The sequence below is a fragment of the Arvicanthis niloticus genome, chromosome 7 (genome assembly GCF_011762505.2).
Source record: "Arvicanthis niloticus isolate mArvNil1 chromosome 7, mArvNil1.pat.X, whole genome shotgun sequence".
Classification (NCBI taxonomy): Eukaryota; Metazoa; Chordata; class Mammalia; order Rodentia; family Muridae; genus Arvicanthis; species Arvicanthis niloticus.
In genome coordinates, this window is record NC_047664.1 from 45,947,729 (window position 1) to 45,967,977 (window position 20,249).

The window sequence follows — 20,249 nt, forward strand, 5'->3', positions numbered from 1 at the left end:
AATTGAGAGGAAATAAAAGTTTCTTCAAATTGCTTCTCTCTTCATTTAAGAGTATTTATTATCTTTTGATCCTAGTTATGAACAGGGCAATGTGGAATGAGTTAAAAGCCTATTTATTTCCTAGGCACAACTCAACTGAAATTCATGGCACTATGCTAATTTTCCTTTGGCTGTTAAAAGTCCTTTCTTTTTAGTAAGTTCACTAGTTCTTGTGGACACAAGGAAAACTGATTTAGCCAGCTTTTATATTTGCATAGAACTAGGTGGAGAAAAAGACCATGGGCAAGAGAGACAGAGAAGATAAAGAGTAGCCAGTCTCAGAAATGGCTCAGAGAACACTCAAGAAGTACACAGCAGGAAGTGTGCGCATCTGGGACCAGCAGAAAGGGGAGCAGAGGGAAGGCAAGTAGCCACAGGCTGCTTCTCTGCAGCAATGGGGAAGTGCCAATCTGGGGCTGCCGGACTTGGAGCAGAAAGTAGTCAGAGGCAGCACATCAGCATATGTAATTAATATGCATTACCACTGGTGCATATACTTCTATGATAAACTGCAAGCCAGAAGAAAACATCTAAAAACCTTGAGAAATAAGTAAGACCATTTAGCAAAAATAATAAACAAGCATTATATCTAACTTTTATATTATATCTTTTATAACAAGCTGATTATTATCAGAAGCCTAATGTAGCAGAATAAAAATTATAAATATTCACAATGATGCAACTAGGCTACCTCCAAATGTAAAACCAAAAAGTAGAAAAATACCTTTGTGTCATGTGGCTCAGTCTCAGAATACTGCCTGTGTGCTGTTTCTATTCTGGAATCCAGGACATCTGGGCTGTCATCTGTAAATCCGTGTGGACAGAATCACAAAAGAACAAAAAGTAACTAAAACTGAAATACAGTTCTATTTTAGGACAGTAGACATTTGTTGTCTATAATACACTAAAGCCAAAAGTTATTCTAAATATTTTTAAAATGTTGTGGGACTTGTTGGCTGAAGAAAGGGAGCATAAAACAACAAAAGAAAACACAACACAACACAACACCAAAACCTGTTATCAGAGGATGATACCTTAACTCTGAGAACCTGGGATAGTTTACCCCAGATCTCAGTAATGGATGCAGGAGCACTAAGAGTTCAGGAACAGTGTTGGCTACATCTCCAGACCTTGCCTTAAAAACAACAAAACAACCACCAAGAAGCTCACAGGGTATCCATAGTCTAGGGAAGGGCTGGGTACTTGGAGTCCCAGAGACAATGCAACTCTGCTTTCTTGAATGAATTCCAACCAAGAGGCACTGCCTTGAGTCCAAGACCTGGCCTGTGGGAGCAGGTTTGCTTGGGGAAATGAAGTAAACCTCTAAGAGCTTTACCCTCTAGTCACTAGATACTATGAAGATAAACTAGGCCTATAAATAAAGTACCATGAATTGCATCTGAATATAAGATATGAACTCAATTTACTACCACAAAATAACCATATGTATCTGATTAAAAAGGAGAAAATAGGTATTCTTTCTATATGTTCATTCACTTGTATTTAATAAGTTTCTACTTTGTGTCAGGAAATGTCTGACATGGCAGCTACTAGCAACGTGTGTTTCAGTATTACTCTGTAACCCAGTAGGCTTAGACCTTATGTCCTGCTGCTCAGTCTCTTGAAAAACGGAGATTCCAGGTCCATGGTATCAGGCTCAGCATTAAGACAGAAAACTTCATGGTGCTGTGTCATTATGTATTTAGATTTATTCCTACGGTTCATACTATCTAACATACTGAAACAAGTATTAATTAAAAGAATTCAGCCTTTCATCCACACTGACCATATCCATATGCTCAACAGCCTCTAGTAGCTAGTAGCCAGTAACAATGAAACATTTCTACTCTTACAAAGTTCTATCATATGGCTGTTACTGGCATGATATCAACAGGATGAGGCAGAGGCATTATCCCATGTGTCTTGGCTAAAGTGCCTCACTATCTCTGCCCATTATCTGCCCATAAGAGAATCACAGCATACACTGCCATCTGGCTTGGTCATAGGTCCCCAATATAGAGATTGGTGAGATGTCCACAAGTTGGGTTTTCTGCAGGAAATAGTTTCATTTCTGGATCCAAGTCTGAAAAGATCCTATTGGTGTCTCCAATTAGCCTCAAATGTTATGAAGTAATAAACAGTTACTATCTATGAATTATTTTCTTGCCCCACGTTTTCTGATGACATCTAAAACAGAAGCACATATGAATACCTAGTTCTTCTTCTGAGGAGGAGTAATCCTGCTTTCTGTTTCTTTCAGATATGTGCCTTTTTTCCTCTTCAACCTGGAATTAACAATAACCATGTTATAGGCAGCAGGATCCAGATCCAGTCAGTTAAAGTAGAAATGCACAGCACTAGCTTCTATCATGTATAGGAAATAATTACATTAATAATAATTAAAAAGATAACTGTATTAGAAACTCTGGTACTTCTGCTTAGACTGAGCTAGTCACAGCTGGTGAAAGACAATGCACAAGGATGCATTTTGACCACATAACAGGGACACAGTCCTAAGTGTTACAACAGTAAGCAGGCACAAATGATACACACAACTCTAACATCCACCTCATTTATATAAAGAAATAGTATTTGAATAGCACAAATTTGTAGGAGGAGCTAAGGTGGGAGGAGTAAGGAGAGGAAGGGGAGTAAGGGAGAAGAAGAGAAAAAGGAGGAGGAGGAGCTGAGAGAGAGACGGAGAACAAGAGAGGAGGTTGTCTGTAGCAATCAAAGGTATATCTAGGTTGGGTATTGGGTTACACCTCTGATTGTAAGGGTATCTTATTATTGATCATTACTAAATATATAAGCCTTTGGATAATCTAAGTATTAGACTCTCATCTGTACCAAGCCCGTGTGGTTGGCGGGATGGTCCTGGCACTGCCCAGCCTTGCAGAGACAGCATGGAAGATTGGCAGAGCCATCTCCCACGATGGCGTCTTGGGGGTGGCAAAGCTGGTGTCTCTAGCTGGCCATTTCTAGCTGTGGCGCGCACGTGTCCTCTGGCCACAGAACATGGTGGTTGAGCTAGGTGGAGCCGCCGCAGCTTAGATAGTCTTGACCAGAGGCCATTTTTAAATAATTACTACAACACAAATTGGTCTTGAAGAGCTTAAAAAAGAACAGTGACAACAGAGTTGGATGGGTAGAAAAGTACAGGAAAATGGAGAACAGGGAAGAAGGCAGATACGACCAAATCACACAGGAAACTTTCAGATAACCAATCAAAATCCAAAAAAATCAAAAAGGAAGAAAACCTTTCTACTACCTTTTTTCAAGTTAGGTGAAAACCCTACATGAGTGCTTACGTGAACTAGGGAACACACCTCTTCAGGATCTGCTTCAACACTGCAACTGCTCAGAGCTTCCGTGCTGTCTTTTCTACCACAGCCTATTTCGGAAATGGTAAATACAACAACAAAAACAATATTTAAAAAAAACATATTAAATCTTTGAAGTAAAACATCCGGATGTTTGTACATGTAGTCAGGGGAACTGTCAGTCATCCCTTTGAGTAGCAGCTATGCACTAGGCACTGTGAACAACAGTCAGATGACTTTTGATGGATTCTTAGAACAGTGCCGATAGGGAAGGTCCACTGTCTGTCACTGTTATGTGAATTAAGATCAGTGCTACAAAACTCAACCTTACACAGCAGAGTTCAAGGCCTTTTTCCTTCAGCTTTGTACCCACAAACAGTGTTAGGTGTCCAAAGAATCCCCATGACGTACTGCACCACAGCCATCAGATCAGCAAGCATCACAGCCTAATGAGGTCAGGCACAAAGCAAGTGTGAAGTGACAACTATGCCACTTGAAGATAAGCTAGCATTCAGTATACTGACAATGTGCTTGTAACCAAGCAAATCTGGAGACACAGGACACTGCTCATATTTTTTGAGGAGCAGGGACATGCAAAACAGTACTCTATAATTGGAAAAAGCTGCAAAAAGTTTACAATATTCACACATAACAAAGCAAAAAAAATATAACTGTGCCATATCGTACAATGTAACACTAACTGGCGTTACAATGAAGTAACTGGACTTATATAAAATAAAGAGGACAGAACCTTAGAACATATTGCAAATACTGTGGAAATGGTTTGTAAAATGTGGTTACCATTCACCTTAACAAGGCAACATATGCTACGTATCTTTATGAAACTAAAACCATACCTAGTTAATGCAGAATAGTGGTTCCCTTTAGATGGGATGAAAGAGAAAGAGATTGTGACAAGGCAGCCCTATTATAGGGACTCAGTACATTTGTAATACTTTAACAAATGAGTAAGACAAATTGCTAAATTTTAAGGTATGATAAATGAGGTGATGGGTACACACATGTCTATCAATCAATGTCACTGTTTTGCTATTGTCCAAAATATGGTGACATATATTAGAACTAAGTGTATGATATACAGATCTTTTTCCAATCTTGGATTACATCATCAACAAAATGATCAGAAACCAAGAAAACTCCACATGCTGGTTGAGAAGAGAATTCTCTTTTTGGAGCTAGTGACCTTCAGAGGTGATGTATATCAAGGGCTGACTCATGAATGTGATGTGCTGATCTATTATCACACTGAGACTGTGAGAATATATCTCTACTGAACAAATCACATGAGACTGTAATTTGTGCCAACATTGGAATGAACTCACTGTGAGGCTGTTGGCAAAGTTCTTATAGTTAGTTAAGGTCAAATACCACTTAGCTGTATAGCCAAATTACTCAATCTCTCTCAGCTATTCCCATAACTACAAATGCAATCCTTAATGTTCACTTGACTGGATTACATAAACTACTTAAGAACATCTGTGAAGTAAGAGTAGAGCATCGTACACAGAAGACTGTCAAGAAATAGTAATTATAATGAACACTAAAGTCACAATAGAATTCACTCACTTACCTTCTTTGTTTCGAGATTCATAATGAATTTCTTCATTGATTCTTGACTCTGAATTTTCAACCTAAATATACAATAAAAAGGTTGTTTCTGGATAGTCTCACATAAACCTAAAGGCAGGTAAAAAGGCACATGTGTACCTGGCTGTTTACAACAATGCTGTCAGGACTAGGGGGCATGTTCTCTTCAGTTTACCCAGAAGCTCAAGGGTACAGAGGGCCTGCTTTGTGAAGAAAATTCTGACCTACTAAGTTATGCTTCAGTGTTTATTCTCCTTGTCTTTAAAATGACTTTGGAAAAAGCAAAATAAGAAAAAAAAAAAAAAAGTTCATGTTCCACAATTCTCTTTCATTTAAAGAACTCTTCCAAGTTTTCTTCTTGAGCTATAAAACCTCCCGAGCTTGGTGTAGCGCACACATCTGCCATCCTAGCACTGGGGAGGCTGAGGCAGAAGGCTTGCTGTAAGGTTGAGGCCAGATGGTCTACATATGAAGCGACAGGTTATATAGAGAGACTCTGTTTCAAAAAGTTAGAAAATCCCAAACAACAAAACCCTTAAGTATTTCTGTCATAAAATTACGTATTTGGAATCATACTTTAAACTATACAAAGTCTTATGTCCTACAACATTTTACATCCCTCATGACTACTGGAGGGTGCACTCTACTGGGGACTTGGTGGCACACACCATCTGGTGCTGTAGGTTTCAACTTAGAGGGCAAAATAGAGCCCCACTATAGGTGCTTCTTTTCTTTTCAGCATAGTCTGTGAGTGTCTAGATATAGAACTGGATAGTTCAATAAATTGTGCCAAGGACTTTGACCCCACAGTGTCTGGCAACAGGAGAGACAGCTTGCCCTTTTCTTCCAGGACACAGGAAAACACAGATAACGGAGATTTGTGAGCATTTTATAAAAATGTTCACCCCTGGTGTTAGGTTCCCTATAGATACACTGAGGCAACACAAAAACAAAACTGTCAAGGATTCAAAGCAATTAGGTGAATCACACCTGGGGAAAAGTGTTTACTGAAATCACAGTTCAGTCTAATTAAACAAGCCTTCTAATGTGAAGTCTAACTCTCAAATTATTTTGTCTACAGTGACAAGAAATTTAAGATATTACAATTGAATTTGCAATTCTATTATAATAAAAACCAGAAAGCTCAGAGTTCTGTATCAGGGTGTAGGTGACTGGAAAAGGTCAAGAAAAAGCTGCTGAACTTGAGTGGAGAGCATGCTTCCACATGGCCTCCTGTACACACAACTCCTCAGACACTGGTTATCTCTTCTCTATTCATCCTTAAATGAAAAACACAAACCATCATCAAAAACCAAACTATTACAGCTACTTACATTTAGTGATTCATTCATCAGTAAAGCTTCCATCTGTGGTTCAACTGTTCAAAAACACGAGAGAGAAGGAAACAACAGTTTGAAATGTAGAGCAGCACATTTAAAGCTTTCCAGAGCAGAGGAGTTGAACAAGACAATCTCAAGTGACCTCTATTTTTGTGAATCGTAAAACTCTGACCAATCATTTTTTACAACCTGTGTTCTGCGTATTACCAGAAAAACAGCTTGGATTTTTACAATAATGTCTGTAGCCCATTAAGTCACTGCAGTGATTTAACTATTTCAATAATCTGTAGCTAAGGAAAAGGTGGAAGATCTTAAATGTTATCTACTAAACACTGGCTCATTTAAAAATAATGCCAACAGATGAAAGGTTAGATCCTTTCTCCTCAAACAGCAATGGTCTGTTTATATTCTTTGGAACTTGAAGTACAAAGCCTACTGTTTCTCCTCAAAAATGACAGAATATACATTTTTCTTTTAAACAGCCTCCTTCTATGTAAATAGATCTCTTATTGAATTGTACCTAAACACAGTAAAACAGTCTAAAAGTAGATATGGGAACCAAAGATTGAGAATGCACAAACATCTCCTTCTTGACAGTAACATTGTACAGTATTTAAGACCCATAGCCATTTAACCAATGGATCCATATTTTGGATTATTTAACTTCAGCATGAATGACTGGGCATGTTGGTGTGGTCTGGAGGACTATGAATTTCTGTGTAGAAGGCTCCGAGGTCATTTCAGATGTTTTTGTCCAGAAAGGTCCTCAGTTATGCCCCTTCTTCTAACTTCCCAGATAGCAGTCATGATGTGGATTATATGGAGTATTCCTTGAATCTGAATGATCTGCTTTTATTGCACCTTACTCATGGCATGGAAGTTGGTTCCCATAGCACCTAACCTAATGTTTTGTTGGAGAAATAATTTAAAGAGCTAACTACAGCATTGCTGCCACTCTAGCATCTTCTGCAGGAACCCGGACTCTGGTATACAACACTAATCAATATCAGAAATAGAGCATTTGGTTTAATATATTCCTTAGGATTCTGGTCTGAACTAGTACAAAGGCATTTTCCTCAAGGCCATGCTTGAGAAGGCAATCTACAGGAGGATGAGTGTAAGAGCTGAGACTCAGGTTTTACTGGCTGTGCCTGCACCAGATGCTCCTTGATCCTGCCTTGCCTCATCTCAGCTCTGGAAGCTATACATTAACTTAAAGGTAGTATTTGTAGGGTTTTAGTTGTTTGTCATCCAAATGACCCTGGCTATGCCACTTGACTTGCAAGATATTTAACACTGGAGAAGGGTGGGGGGGCGGGGGCAGGACAGGAAGGAAGGGAGAGAGGAGAGAGTTAAAACCTTAAAAGTAAAAAGTTTTTGGTACCTTCCCCCATTATGGTACTGAAGATTAAACGTAGAGCCTTCTATATGATATGGCACAATTGACCACTGAGCTATACCCTGACAGAGCAGTTCTTTTCTTCTTAATGTATGGCTAAGAAGAAAATAAATTTCTACTCTTGCAATTCTTCTTAGTCTTATCTCCTTACCCTGATGGTTCTTAGACTGGTTGAGCCAAAGGGAGTGCCTCCTTTCTGCCTCCACCTACTCAGATGCTATTTTCATCCTTTTCTTCCTTTCTTTTTAAAAATCATAGTATAAGAATTAAGTAAACCATAGATTTATAGTGAATTTTGTCTGGAGATTTTTTTTTTTTTGGTGGTGGTGGTGATTAAAACCAAGGGCTTCCCACATGCTAGGCAAGTGCCTTACTTATTGCTGAACCGAACTACACTTTTAGCCACTGTTGGAGTTTAGTGCCCTTTTAGTTAACCGTGAGCTTAGCAGATGCAGGGCCAATTGAAAACTCCCTAGCACAATCACGAACTCATAAGGCAAATAACATCTTAGCAGTCTTAGTGTGTGTTTTAGTTACTTTCTCATTTTTGTGATGAAGCATGCTGACAAGGAATGAAGAAAGTTTACTCTGGCTTACAATTCCAGAGGTGCATAGTCCACTGTGGCAGAGAAGGCATGTTGGCAGAACACAAAGTGGCTGGTCACATTGCTTCCACACTCAGGAAGCAGAGTAAGAATGAAGAACAGCTAGGCTTTCTAAACCTTTTCCTCCAGTAAGGTTCTGCCTCCTGAAGGCTCTATAACCTTCCCAAACAGCACTACCATCTACAGACCAAAAGTTCAAGTTGATGAGCTTGTGGGGACATTCTACATTCAAACTGACAATTTTGGCCCTGGAGTCCTTCACAACTGTCCAGAGTATACAGTGGTCTTGAGACTAAAACATTTGAAAGCTGGTGCCCTAATCCTTTCTAATTCTGAGATTTTCTCTTAAATGTTTTACGGCTGACAATAGAGAATGTTGTAGACTGAATGAGGTGATGCAAGCTAAGAGTGGTTTTGTACTGTTACTAGGGCAAAAGCCGGCAAGCTAGGGTTTAGGGCACATGACTGGTTGTTGCAAACAGGCTGCAGCATCCCTGGGAGGGCAGCAAGGGCACGGAGAAACACGCAGGGATTGAAGCACTTGCACCCAAACAGTTTTCCTTTTTCCATGATTATTTGGAGATGTCAGATTTAAACAATAACCCCTATATAAAACAGGATGTGAAAGGGGGTATGTTAAAAATGAAGGAATACAGGGCTCAAGGGAGAATTCAGCAGTTATGAGGGTGTACTGCTCTTGCAGAAGATCAAAGTTCAGCTCCCAGTGCACATATAAAGTGACTTACAACTGCCTCTAACACCAGTTGCAGGAGATCTGACAGCTCTGGCTTCCCAGGTCACCTGCAAACACTCATGTGCACACCTACCCACCCAAATAAACAAAAAACTTAAATAAATCTTAACAACAACAACAACAACAAAATAGAAAAATGAATTTTCTCTGAAGTATTTTAAAAAGTGAGAGGCAAATTCATAGTCTGCCAGTGTTTTACTCTAAACCAGCCACCAACTTTCAAGCTGCAATGAAAGATAAAATCGATGCAGAGATAGACATTGTGAAGAACAGACAGTGTGAATGACTGCTAGAGGCAGCCTACCTGCCCCACTCGGCCTTCCAACACATGGGTTCTCGGGTGCTGCTACAACTCCATGATTTGTATCTTCCTCTGAACTCACAGATATCTATGAAAATCCAAAGCACCACAAAAATAAGCGAGGTGAGCCTAGCTGGCAACTCTGGTAAATTAGATGCCTCCTCCCTCAGCATCCAGATGGAATTTAAAAATTTAAAAATTTCCCATGAACTGAAAAATGAGCATGTCAACATTTAAAAACAAAACAGGGGAAATCAGTCCAATTTCACATTTCACCCTTCAGTGCTTCTTACAGAGAAAGGTTAAACCTTTAGCTTAGCACAGTACATGTGGTCCTTCCTGATTAAGCTTGTTCCTTAGCCAGAATGAAGTGTTACAGCGGGGAGCCTGGAGTACCACAGTAGCTTCTATCCTCTCTCTCTTTGCCTAGGTTTTCTCTTCTTTCTCTTCCAATAAACTTCAGCTGTACTTTTAGAAATCTGCACCAATGTCCTTTTGCAAATTCTCCTTTTTGCCTGTCCAATGCTCTTTTGGGGTAAGTTCTCTCTGCATTGTTGGTAACCTCCCTGCACTGGCAGCTCCTCATACTGTTGGCAGTACTGAGGAATCAGTCTAGAAATAGGAAACAAGAGTCTAAATTGTATATGGTACAGATCTATCACAACTAACAATTTTATTCAAACCATGAAACCATGGAAAAGTTAAGCAGAACTATGACAAGATCCAATTTCCATTTTTAAAGATACTGGACATGGCAACATAAACCATAAAAAGTGCAGTTCAGAAGTTCAGGTCTAATGGGAAGCCACTAAAGTCACTGAGGCATGGGTGGTAGCTATGGGAACAGAAAGTCATGTTTTGTTGACAGCAAATTAAACATGGGTGACAGAGAGACTGAAGGCGGCTCCATGTCTGCTTGAGAAGATGGAATTGACAACAGTACTTTTTACTAAGATTACTGAAGTTCTTTGCTTTTCACCCCATACACTGACAACATCACCATGTGCCTGGTCTTACCTCAGTTGTTAAGCCAGCTGACAGTTCCAGTCCTTTTATACCCTTTGGTGGTGATTCTTCATTGCCTAATGAAACTCAAAGTTTTAACATAATTTTAAAATGGAATGCAAAGATACATCTCACACAGAAAAAAATGGCACGTTATCTGGTAGTCAGAGCCACCTACATTTGCTGACTTATTTCACTGTAAGCAAAAAAGCAGCAAAAAGAAGTACACTGTGGGGAAAGGGGCTGGAAAAAAAAACAGAGGCCATTTGCTGATCTGTGGGGAATGGAATTCCTTCGTATTTGCATAAAAAGGTAAGCTGTCCAGAAAGAGAGATAAAATAAATTATTTGTGGACTTATCTTACTTCCTAGTAATGTTCTATAGTCAGCTCCAGTAAATTTGTCTCTAAAAATATCTAAGCAACATTCTGAACCTTTGATTTATAAATAGCTGATCAAGGTGATGTATAGTAGACTCACTTTGCTTCCTGACACAGTGAAACTGCACACAGAATTAAAACCTGTCAGGCAGATGCAGAGACAACGAAATCTTCTCAGGTAGCAACTTTATCACATCCTTTGTAGCTGTGGCTTATTACCTTCACCTGTCTCACACAGAAGCTAATAAAGAAAAGCAAGCGCCTTCATTTTCCCAAGAGCCTGAAAGGTTTTTCTTGTTAAATGGCCTCTATTTGCTCTTCCAGGAGACAGAGCAATAGAAGAATGTAGTGTAACGGATTCACACAAACCATTGGAGTATTCAATTCATTCTAGGCTAAATGTAATGGGAAAGGTAAGTTACTTATTTCAACCCTCAGAATATTTTTCTTCCTAATTTTTTGATTTAAAAAATATTTATTTATATTTATGTACATTGTTCTGTCTGTATATACATCTCTGAGAGAGTGTCAGATCCTGTGGAACTGGAGTTAGTGGTGACCTGCCTGTGGGTACGGGGAATTGAACCTGGGTCTTCTAAAAGAGCAGTCAGTGCTCTTAAGCTGAGCCATCTCTCCAGTCCCTTTTATTCTTGAGATTATATCATTTTCCCCTTCCCTTTCCTCCCTCCAAACTGCCATAGACTCCTCTTTGCTCTTTTAAATTCATGTCCTCTCTTTTCATTAATTGCTGTTATGTGTTTATGTGTATACATATATACATGAGCACATGCACATGGGTGTACATACACACAACTTCTGAACATATAACCTACACACACACACAAACTTCTAAAACATATATCCTATACACACACACACAAAAAAAAACCTTCTAAAACATATAACCTACACCCACACATACATACAACTTCTAAACATATAACCTACACACACACACACTTCTAAAACATATATCCTATACATACACACACACATACAAAACTTCTAAAACATATAACCTATACACACACACACACACACACACAAACTTCTAAAACATATATCCTATACATACACACATACAAAACTTCTAAAACATATAACCTACATACACACACACACACAACTTCTAAACATATAATCTACATACACACATACACACAACTTCTAAACATATAACCTACACACACACACAAACTTCTAAACATATAACCTACACACACACACACAACTTCTAAACATATAACCTACACATATACACACACACACACACACACACACACACACACACATATGTCTAAACATATAACCTGCTCAGCATATATGACATTACTTATGTGTATTTTCAGGGCTATTTGGTGCTAGACAACCAGTTGGTGTGTTCTTCTCTGGAGAAGACTCCTTAGGGCATTTGTTAATGCTGCGTAACAAACAGGGCTGAGTCTACTAGCTGCAGCTTTCTGAAGCTAGGCTAAGTGTAAGTAAAGTTGGTTCCTCTTTAAATGTTAAGGATGCCATAGTTTATAAAGCTAAAATGGAAATGAATCAAAATCTATTGGCTCCTTCAATTCTAACTCAGACACTGAGTTTGTATAATACGTTGCTCTTCACCTCATCCCAAACTCTTGTCACACTTGAGTCAGTGAGGCAGGATTCACAGCTCTCTTCCCCCACTGATTATCTGCACAGCAGTAACTGTACACAGCACCTGAAACTGGATAGTATGGTCACTGCACTATACCTCTGAAAGAGATTACTGATTTCCACAAGAATAGTACGTTTGATGAAGAAGCATCCCCTCCCCACCAAATACTCTAAACTTGAAATTAATGCATCTTACTTGAATTGCCAACTCAGTTAATAAAAATAGGAGCTGGAAATGTCCGAAACTCAGCTTTACAGTGAGAGGTCTGGGGTTCAATCCTCAACCAACCAACTAAAGTACACACAAACAAATCTGAAGAAGGATGAAGCTCAGAAACTTGGCAGTCATGAAAATCAACATCTTTATGTGGCCCCCCTTAGCCTCCTGCCTCTTCTATACTGACCCATGAGCAATGGGTCCAGTTTTAATGTTTAAGACACAGGATTTGTCATAAAGTTACCTCTGTTAGAGCAGACAATTCTAAATGAACTCTCACCTATGCCACACCCATTATCCTCAGGAGGACGAGTGACATCAAGGTTTCCTTCCCTGTGGAATGACTGCCTTGCACCAGCAACATGTCCCATTTTCTCAGCAGACCCTTCACTAGTCCATGTGCTACAGTGATCATTTTTTGTAGGCAAGCCTCCCTCCTGTTTTGAAGCAGATGGAGCTACATGGCAGACAGTTGGAAGGACTGCTGTGTGGGAAGAAGACATTTTTGACTCTTGGCCTGTAATACATTTGGTGGTAGTTTTCAAGTTGTTCTCAGGTTTCTGCTGGTCAGGATACTCCAATGCAGCATCTGTGATGGGCAGCATAGCATCAGTTTTAGCACCAGTATTTACTGCTGCCAGACAGTGAATACTGCCAGAGGAGTCCTCAACAGAGTTCTGTTCTGGTCCTCTCGGACAGTTTGTCTCAGACAGTGAGTTTGCATTCCTCTCCGAGTCCTTTCTCGCTATACCCCTGGCTGTGCTACTGTCCCGTGCTGCCTCTGCCTCTGCACTTTTGCTCTCCCTCTGAACAGAGCTCAGCAACGTATTCCTTTCTTTTGCATTGAGGTCTTGACCAGGGCAGTCCATGCCACGACTTTCTTCCTCTCCTATGCACAAAGCAATGCCTGGCTGGCCTTGTACTGCTGAGGGCTCACAGACTAGCAGCCTGTCATGCTCCCCCCTGGTGCTTACTGCCGTTAAAGGACCTACTCCTGTACCCATCGTGAATGGGCACTTACAATTACTCTCAGCCATGAGGCTGGGCATGGGTAGTTCACACTTACTTTGCTTTGTAGCTAAATGTCCACCATTGCCTTCTGGGTTGTGTGTGGCTTGCTGATTCTCTTCATGTCTGCTTAGGCTAGTGCACGTCAGTACACACTCTGCCGTGCTGGTGGAGATAATGGCGGCATCGCCCAAATCTTCCCCTTTTACAGTGGTGGCCTGGTCTTCATCTGTAGGGATAGTACCAACCATGACTGCTTCTCGTCCTTCAGAGGTACTTGTGGAAATCATGGCAGTGTCACCTGTCTCCTCTACTGGTACAACTGAGGGACAGATGGACTCCTGAGGGACAGCACTAGACACAGAGCCTTCACAGTCTTCCACTGAACTTGTAGAGATGACTGCATTCCCATCTGTAACAGATGGCACATTTCCACTTACACCAGAAACAGAGGCTTCACACTCTTCTGCTATGCTGGTTGAAATGAGAGCACATTCATCCTTCTCTTCCTTGCTGGTTGAAGCAAGAGGAATTTCAGTTTCAGTGGGAGCACTGGGCATAGGCACCTCAAAGTCCTCGGTGCTTACCAAGGCTGGACCTGTAGTGCTTTCCTCAACTGCTGCAACTGGCTGTTGCCTTTCAGCACATGTGACAGTAACAGCACTAGAAATAGGAACTTCGAATTCTTCCCCTATGCTTGTGGAAATCATGGCACACTCGTCCTTTTCTTCACTTCTGCTAGCAGTGAGCTGGCTCTTTTCACCTGAAATTGCACTGGGCATAGGAGCCTCAAATCCTCCCATGTGCGCTCTGGTGTTGTCCCTATTTTCTTCAGTGCTCAGAGTACACGAATGCCCTCCTCTCACATCTATGACCGCACTTATCTGAGGGGTGCAATCATTGGTACTTGTAGAAATTATCAAGCCATTGCCCTGACTTTTACTCCCAGCTAAGCTTTCCTTGTTGGAAACATCACAACTGGCTGTAGATGCCATAAGGCCATCACACTCTTCATTTTCCCTGGGTGACATATGGCCAACTTCACATTCTGGAACTATACCAGATACAAGAATATCATCACTGCCCCTCACCAAGCCAGTGGAAGTAGTTGTATCTTCTACTGTTTCGTTCCTGGTAAGCTGACTATCATTGTGGTGAAAAGTTGCACTAGCCATAGGACCCTCACTCCCACCTAGAGCTGGTGGCCTGTCATTGTTTCCTGAAAAGGCACTGGTTACGCTGCTTTCCACAATTCCTTTGGCACTGGAGCAGATGTCGGTGTCTTTGATTTTCTTCTCTGCACCACTCATACTATCAACACTACTGTCATTTGTATTCATAGTTGCTGCCCCAGCCTCAGCATCCACATGGTCCATCGTAGGGCCAATTGGACCACCCCCCTCTCCACTCTCACAAACCAACATTCCTTCACTTTCTTCTATCCCTGTGCAAGCTGAAGCATGCCCAGTTTCGTTTCCTCTTCCAGTACTAGTCACGACACCCTCGTCCTCATCATCCTCTTCTTTTGCACCTGTGCTGGTCACAATGCCTTCATCATCACAGGGACCAGCACCCACCAAAGGTGCATTAGTAATGTCTTTGGCTTCTGTGCTGTCCATGGCACTCTCTGCATTTTCTTCTGTTTCAGAACTTATGGCACAGCCTTCCCTATTGTCTTCTGAGCCTGTGCAATTTGCTGATGCTTCCCCATCTTCTTCTGTAATGCCTGTGCTGGTGACTGCACTCTCACCTTCTGTACCATCAGTTCCAGAACCATCTCCTTCCTGGTTGGCACTTGCCTCTTGGAGTTTATCATCATTTACTTGGACCACATCTGCACCTGTAACTACATGTTGGTCTTGGGCTCCTACTCCAGTTACCAAGCAAATGAAGTTATCATTTCTTCCTTTGGCTTCAGTACATGTCACAGTACCTTCTGTTTCTTTCTTAGGACCAACTTGTATCCTATTTTCTTGGGACCCATCAACATCTTCACTGCTCACAGATCCTGCTGTTATTTCTGTTCCAGCACTCGTAACGGCTCCATCACTTTCTACTTCACCAATAAAAGCAGCTGTCCCCTCGACTGCACAGGAAGAACCGCCACACTTTTCCTCAGAGCCTGCACTGGTTACTGCATCATCTTTTTCCTCTGTTGTAATACTGTTCACATTGGCTTCAGCTTGATCTGTATGAGCAGCCAAGGGACCTGCTATTCTGTCTTCTGACTCGGCCACAGCACATTCTCCACTTTCTCCTTCCTTGGAGCTTGTAAGCAAAATCTCACTTTCAGCAAATCCTTCTGTGACAACACCCTTACCCTCTTCAGCTGCAGCAAAAACAGTGCATTCATTGGCTTCTGCCCCAACCTGGAGGGGATGGTTTCTAGGGCATGTACCCATCATGAAGCCTTCATCTGCCTCAATACTGGTGCAAGGTAAGGCCATCCCCTTCTCTCCCGTTTCTGATGAAGTAGTGGTGGCATCTCCAGCCTTGACTGTGTTTAACATGATTCCTTTGTCTGTCCCTTCAGTACTAGTAGAAATAAAAGCTTTGTCTCGTCTGCCAGATCCAGCTGTCCCCTTCTCCATTTTCCCATGCCTTTGCTGCGGCACAGGGGCAGAATCACGCCTAGCACTGGTATCTACTTCACTGTTTTCAGTCTTCCGTTCAACATCAGTTGGTATTTTTTTACTTTCATCTGGATCTTTATTATGCTTACGTCTCATTGTTTCAGCCTCCTTTCTTGTACTCAGGTCTACGACATGCTCGCCTGCTGCACTGTCTTGCTTTCCATCAGGATCTACGTTCAGATCACTCTCTTTCTTAGCTGTGCCTATCAGGCTCCTTTGTTTGCTAATGTTCTTATTTTCCCCAATCACTTCAGTTGACTTGCCAGCAAGAGGTATACTTATTTTGCCTTCTTTACTATGTAACGACGTGGCCTGGCTATCTTCAGAAAGGTGCCTTTTGCTACTGCCACTTGCTTTTGTTGGCATATCTACTGTGAAGCCATCATTACCTTCTTTGCTGCCATTTGTCTTATGGACTTCTGACTTCTTAACAGTCAAATTTTGGTTAGGGATATCAGAATGATTTACAAGGGAGGTACTAGCTCCACCACCTTCTGAAATGGCCTCTGTGTCAACTACAGGAATTGTATTTGAATCGTGAGATTCTTTCTGAGGAACAACAGTCACAGAGCCTGAGGATGACAAAAGGTCTGAGTCTGTAGAGTATTCAAGAGAAGCATTTCTGTGAGTGCCACATTCTTCAGTGGTTTTAGACATGCCTTTCAAATTCTTCTGTCCCCTCTCGTTTTCTGATAGGGCCCTAAAAAGCACCTTCCGACTCACTTCAGAGACTACACTTCCTTCATGGGCTCCTCGCTGCACTGGCTCTCTCTCCCTAGGAGTTGTTTTTGATGTACTACTTTGGCTATGCACTTTCTTGGTCAAGGTACTTTTATGGTCAGCATGCTTTTCAGAATTGCTCATTACTGCTAGTCCACGCCCTGATTTACAAGTCACAGCTGCTGCTGGTTTTGAATCTATCATGGAAGTTCTTAACTCATCCTTTAAAACTCCAGCAGTGGCTTTATGTTTTGTAACATTTTCAAAGTCAGTGTCTTGCTGAGAACTATTACTACTGATGTCCTCAGTTTTAGAAAGTTCAGACACATTTTCAACAGCTGCCTCAGAATCAATTTCCATTGGCTCTTGTTCAGGGATTGATGTGGTTTCTGTGCTTTTTTTTGGTCTCTGCAGAGAAGAACTACTAGCAGTGCCTGGCATGTTTGCTGCTAACTTATCTTCCTTGGCCATTTCCTGTGACGTGCTTCCTCTTCGGTTTTCACACAGCCTTCTACTTAATTTTTTTTCTGTAACTGGGCCATTCCCTCTGCCTTTTTCATTACTGCTGTCAACTTCTTTAGCATTCTTGTCATCTGGCTTATTTTCTTCTTTCTTTTTCACATCTTTATTACTGTGCTTTAAGCTTCTGCTTCTGTGTCCATCTGAGACCTTCCTCTCAAGTTTAGAGGAGGTTGAGTCTTTATCTGTCTTATGCTTCTCTTTAGTTGATGCTAACTTAGCCCTGTGCCCAGAGTCCTTCTGTGCACTATGTGCTGAAGGTACAGCATTCTCTAATGCAGTTTCAATGACAGGTTCTTCAGAAGTTCTGTCTTCAACTTTGGACTTGCGCTGCCTTTCTGTATCATTGTCTTCTGTGTTCTTTTCCTTATCAGGCTTTGGAGTTGTCATCTGTTTTGTGGCACATTCCTGTGATTCTGTTTCAGCAGCTTTAATTTGTTTGCCTTGACCCTTTGATTTAGACTTTAACACAAGCTTCTCTTCCAACAAGCTCTTTGTTCGTCGCCTCTCTTTATGAAGAAGCTCTTCTGGCTTTACGCTGTCGGCATTAGTGGGGTCTGTCTCACACTTATCTTCGGAACAGCTCTCGCTTCTTTTCTGCAAGGTAACATTGTGTTGTTTGGAGCTTAGAACATCTTTCTGAAGTTTAGAGTCACTTGACCTTCTTGATTTGTGCTCGGCCTTGTTTTTTTCAGATGACAGGTGCTTCTCCTTTCTGTTATCTTTACGTGTGTGCTCATCTGTTTTGATAGTGTATTCAGAAACTGGCTTCCCATCTCTACCCAATACTGACAATTTCCTTTCATTCCTGTGTTTACTCTTACGTTCAGTTTTATCATCTGAAGAAAGTTTTGTTTGTTGGCTTTGCTTCCGAACACTTTCCTCTGTTTCACTCTTCTCAGAAGAGTGAAGTTCAGTCTCGTCACCCATTTTATGCACACTGTCACCTTTGTGTTTGTGTTTTGACGATGATTTTTCTTCTGATTGAGCTTTCTCTTTCTCAGGTCTCTCCTTGGCAGACTTTGCCTCTTTTTTAGGTAGGCCTTTCCTGTGTGTTTCAGGATCATCTTTCTTTTGATACTTTTCATTTTTAAGGGTGCTTTTCTGCTTCTGGGTTTCTTCCACATTAATTTCTGAGCGTTCTGGTTGCTTTCTTCCATCTCTAGTATCTGTTTCTTCCTGAGCTCCTTCCAATACAACAGGGGTGGATGTCCGTCGCTTATATTCTCTTTCTACTTTTGATTCAGTCTTGTTTTCATCAGCAGAATGCAGAGACTCTGAAAGCCTCCTGGCAGGCCTACTTGATTCACCTTTTCCATGAATGTGCTTCAGGTCCTTGGAGGGGGCCTTTTCTTTTTCACAGTGCTGTTGGAAAACAAAGGGTACTTAGGAAACACAGTTTAGATACAAACGTAACATTTGGGTCTAGTTACTATGTGAGCTCTGCAACATCTGAGGCTCTTCCACTCCATGGATGAGGTAGCCCATAGTACGTATCAGGCACCAAGAAGCTGAAATTCAGTGCAATGTAAGTGTCTAGGTGATCACACTCTGTGTTTTATATTCTTCCCAGTTTTACAGAGCAGTTATTTCATCTAACTGGTTCATGCCTTTAGGAAGTCTTCAATACTATAAATGACTATAGCTCACTAATACCCAACAGTTCTTAATAAGTGTAAGCTAACTAGCGTACAACCTAGTGTTCTTTTCAGTATAAAAATGTACATGCTGGTGGATAAGTAAAGGCTTATTTTATTTTAAAATTTAGAAACCCAAATCACTTACAGAAGTCATATGAATTTAGACTATTTGTGCAATATTCTATTTATAAAATCTCAAATGTATATAGTAAATGAGTAACACTGTAAACATATGTATGTGACATAAGCATGTACATACATGTATGTTCATATGTTCTGGGAAGATGCTAGGGAGTATGCACAGTACCTGAACTTTACTCTCCACCTCAGTTTTGGCATTTAGTACAGTAACATGTGTGAGACTTCATGAGATAATTTCCACAAAAAAACTATCACAAAGGAAAGTTAAATATTTAAATGTATATAGCAACATATCAGGACTATGTCTAAATATGACACTAGTTTCTGAATAAAGAAATTTACTGGCTATTAACAATTACTAAGCTATTAATGTCTCTATCTCAGGAACATAATGATGAGTTAGCTATAGGATTATAAATATATTCATACAAATAAAGACTTAAATTCAGTTAAGGATCTCTATCCCAATAACCCAACACAGAAATACATTCATTGCATGTATTTTCACAATTTAAAATGTACACATTTTGGACACAACCTTAGTGTCAAATACAAGCTAATACTTAAGTAATTGAGAATGTATTCATTCAGTAAACTAATTAATTGTTAAATAATTATGTACATTATGAGGTAACACAAAAGTGAGCAAAGTCTCAAAAAATTTTTTTGTTAGAATATCTATACATGTAGAAACCAAAGAGATAAAATAGGGGCAATTTTAGTTTTCTCTTTCTTCTTCTTAATAACTTTGTTATTGCTTTATATAAGAAACAGAGTGAAGAGGGTAAAGGAAGAGAACTCACTCTCTACACCAAACTAAATCATATGCATCAACTCATTACAACAAGGAATTCAGGCCGAATGGGATGAGGCTACAAATGCCAAGCGGAATGGTTTTTAAGACATAGTATCAAAAAGATCATATTATGCTGTCTTGTGGAAAGGAATATTGAACAACCCACATCTAACTAAAG

The 20,249-nt window shown here is 40.6% G+C and overlaps 1 protein-coding gene across 10 annotated transcripts in view; it reads right to left on the reverse strand.

Annotated features, from left to right (window-relative positions):
* The window catches only part of Bod1l1 (biorientation of chromosomes in cell division 1 like 1), a 55,140-nt gene that overhangs the window by 14,986 nt on the left and 19,905 nt on the right, over positions 1-20,249 (reverse strand). For 2 of the 10 annotated variants that reach the window (XM_034508362.2, XM_034508359.2), the window contains exons 10-17: positions 12,895-18,859; positions 10,387-10,460; positions 9,373-9,457; positions 6,305-6,348; positions 4,954-5,014; positions 3,369-3,433; positions 2,252-2,324; positions 764-843 (exon numbers count right to left, since the gene is read on the reverse strand). In XM_034508362.2, coding sequence (XP_034364253.1) covers positions 764-843; positions 2,252-2,324; positions 3,369-3,433; positions 4,954-5,014; positions 6,305-6,348; positions 9,373-9,457; positions 10,387-10,460; positions 12,895-18,859 — 6,447 coding nt within the window. Of the gene's footprint in view, positions 1-763; positions 844-2,251; positions 2,325-3,350; positions 3,434-4,953; positions 5,015-6,304; positions 6,349-9,372; positions 9,458-10,386; positions 10,461-12,894; positions 18,860-20,249 lie in introns of all 10 variants that reach the window. The other 8 variants (XM_034508361.2, XM_034508357.2, XM_034508363.2 and 5 more) reach the window with 6 other exon arrangements.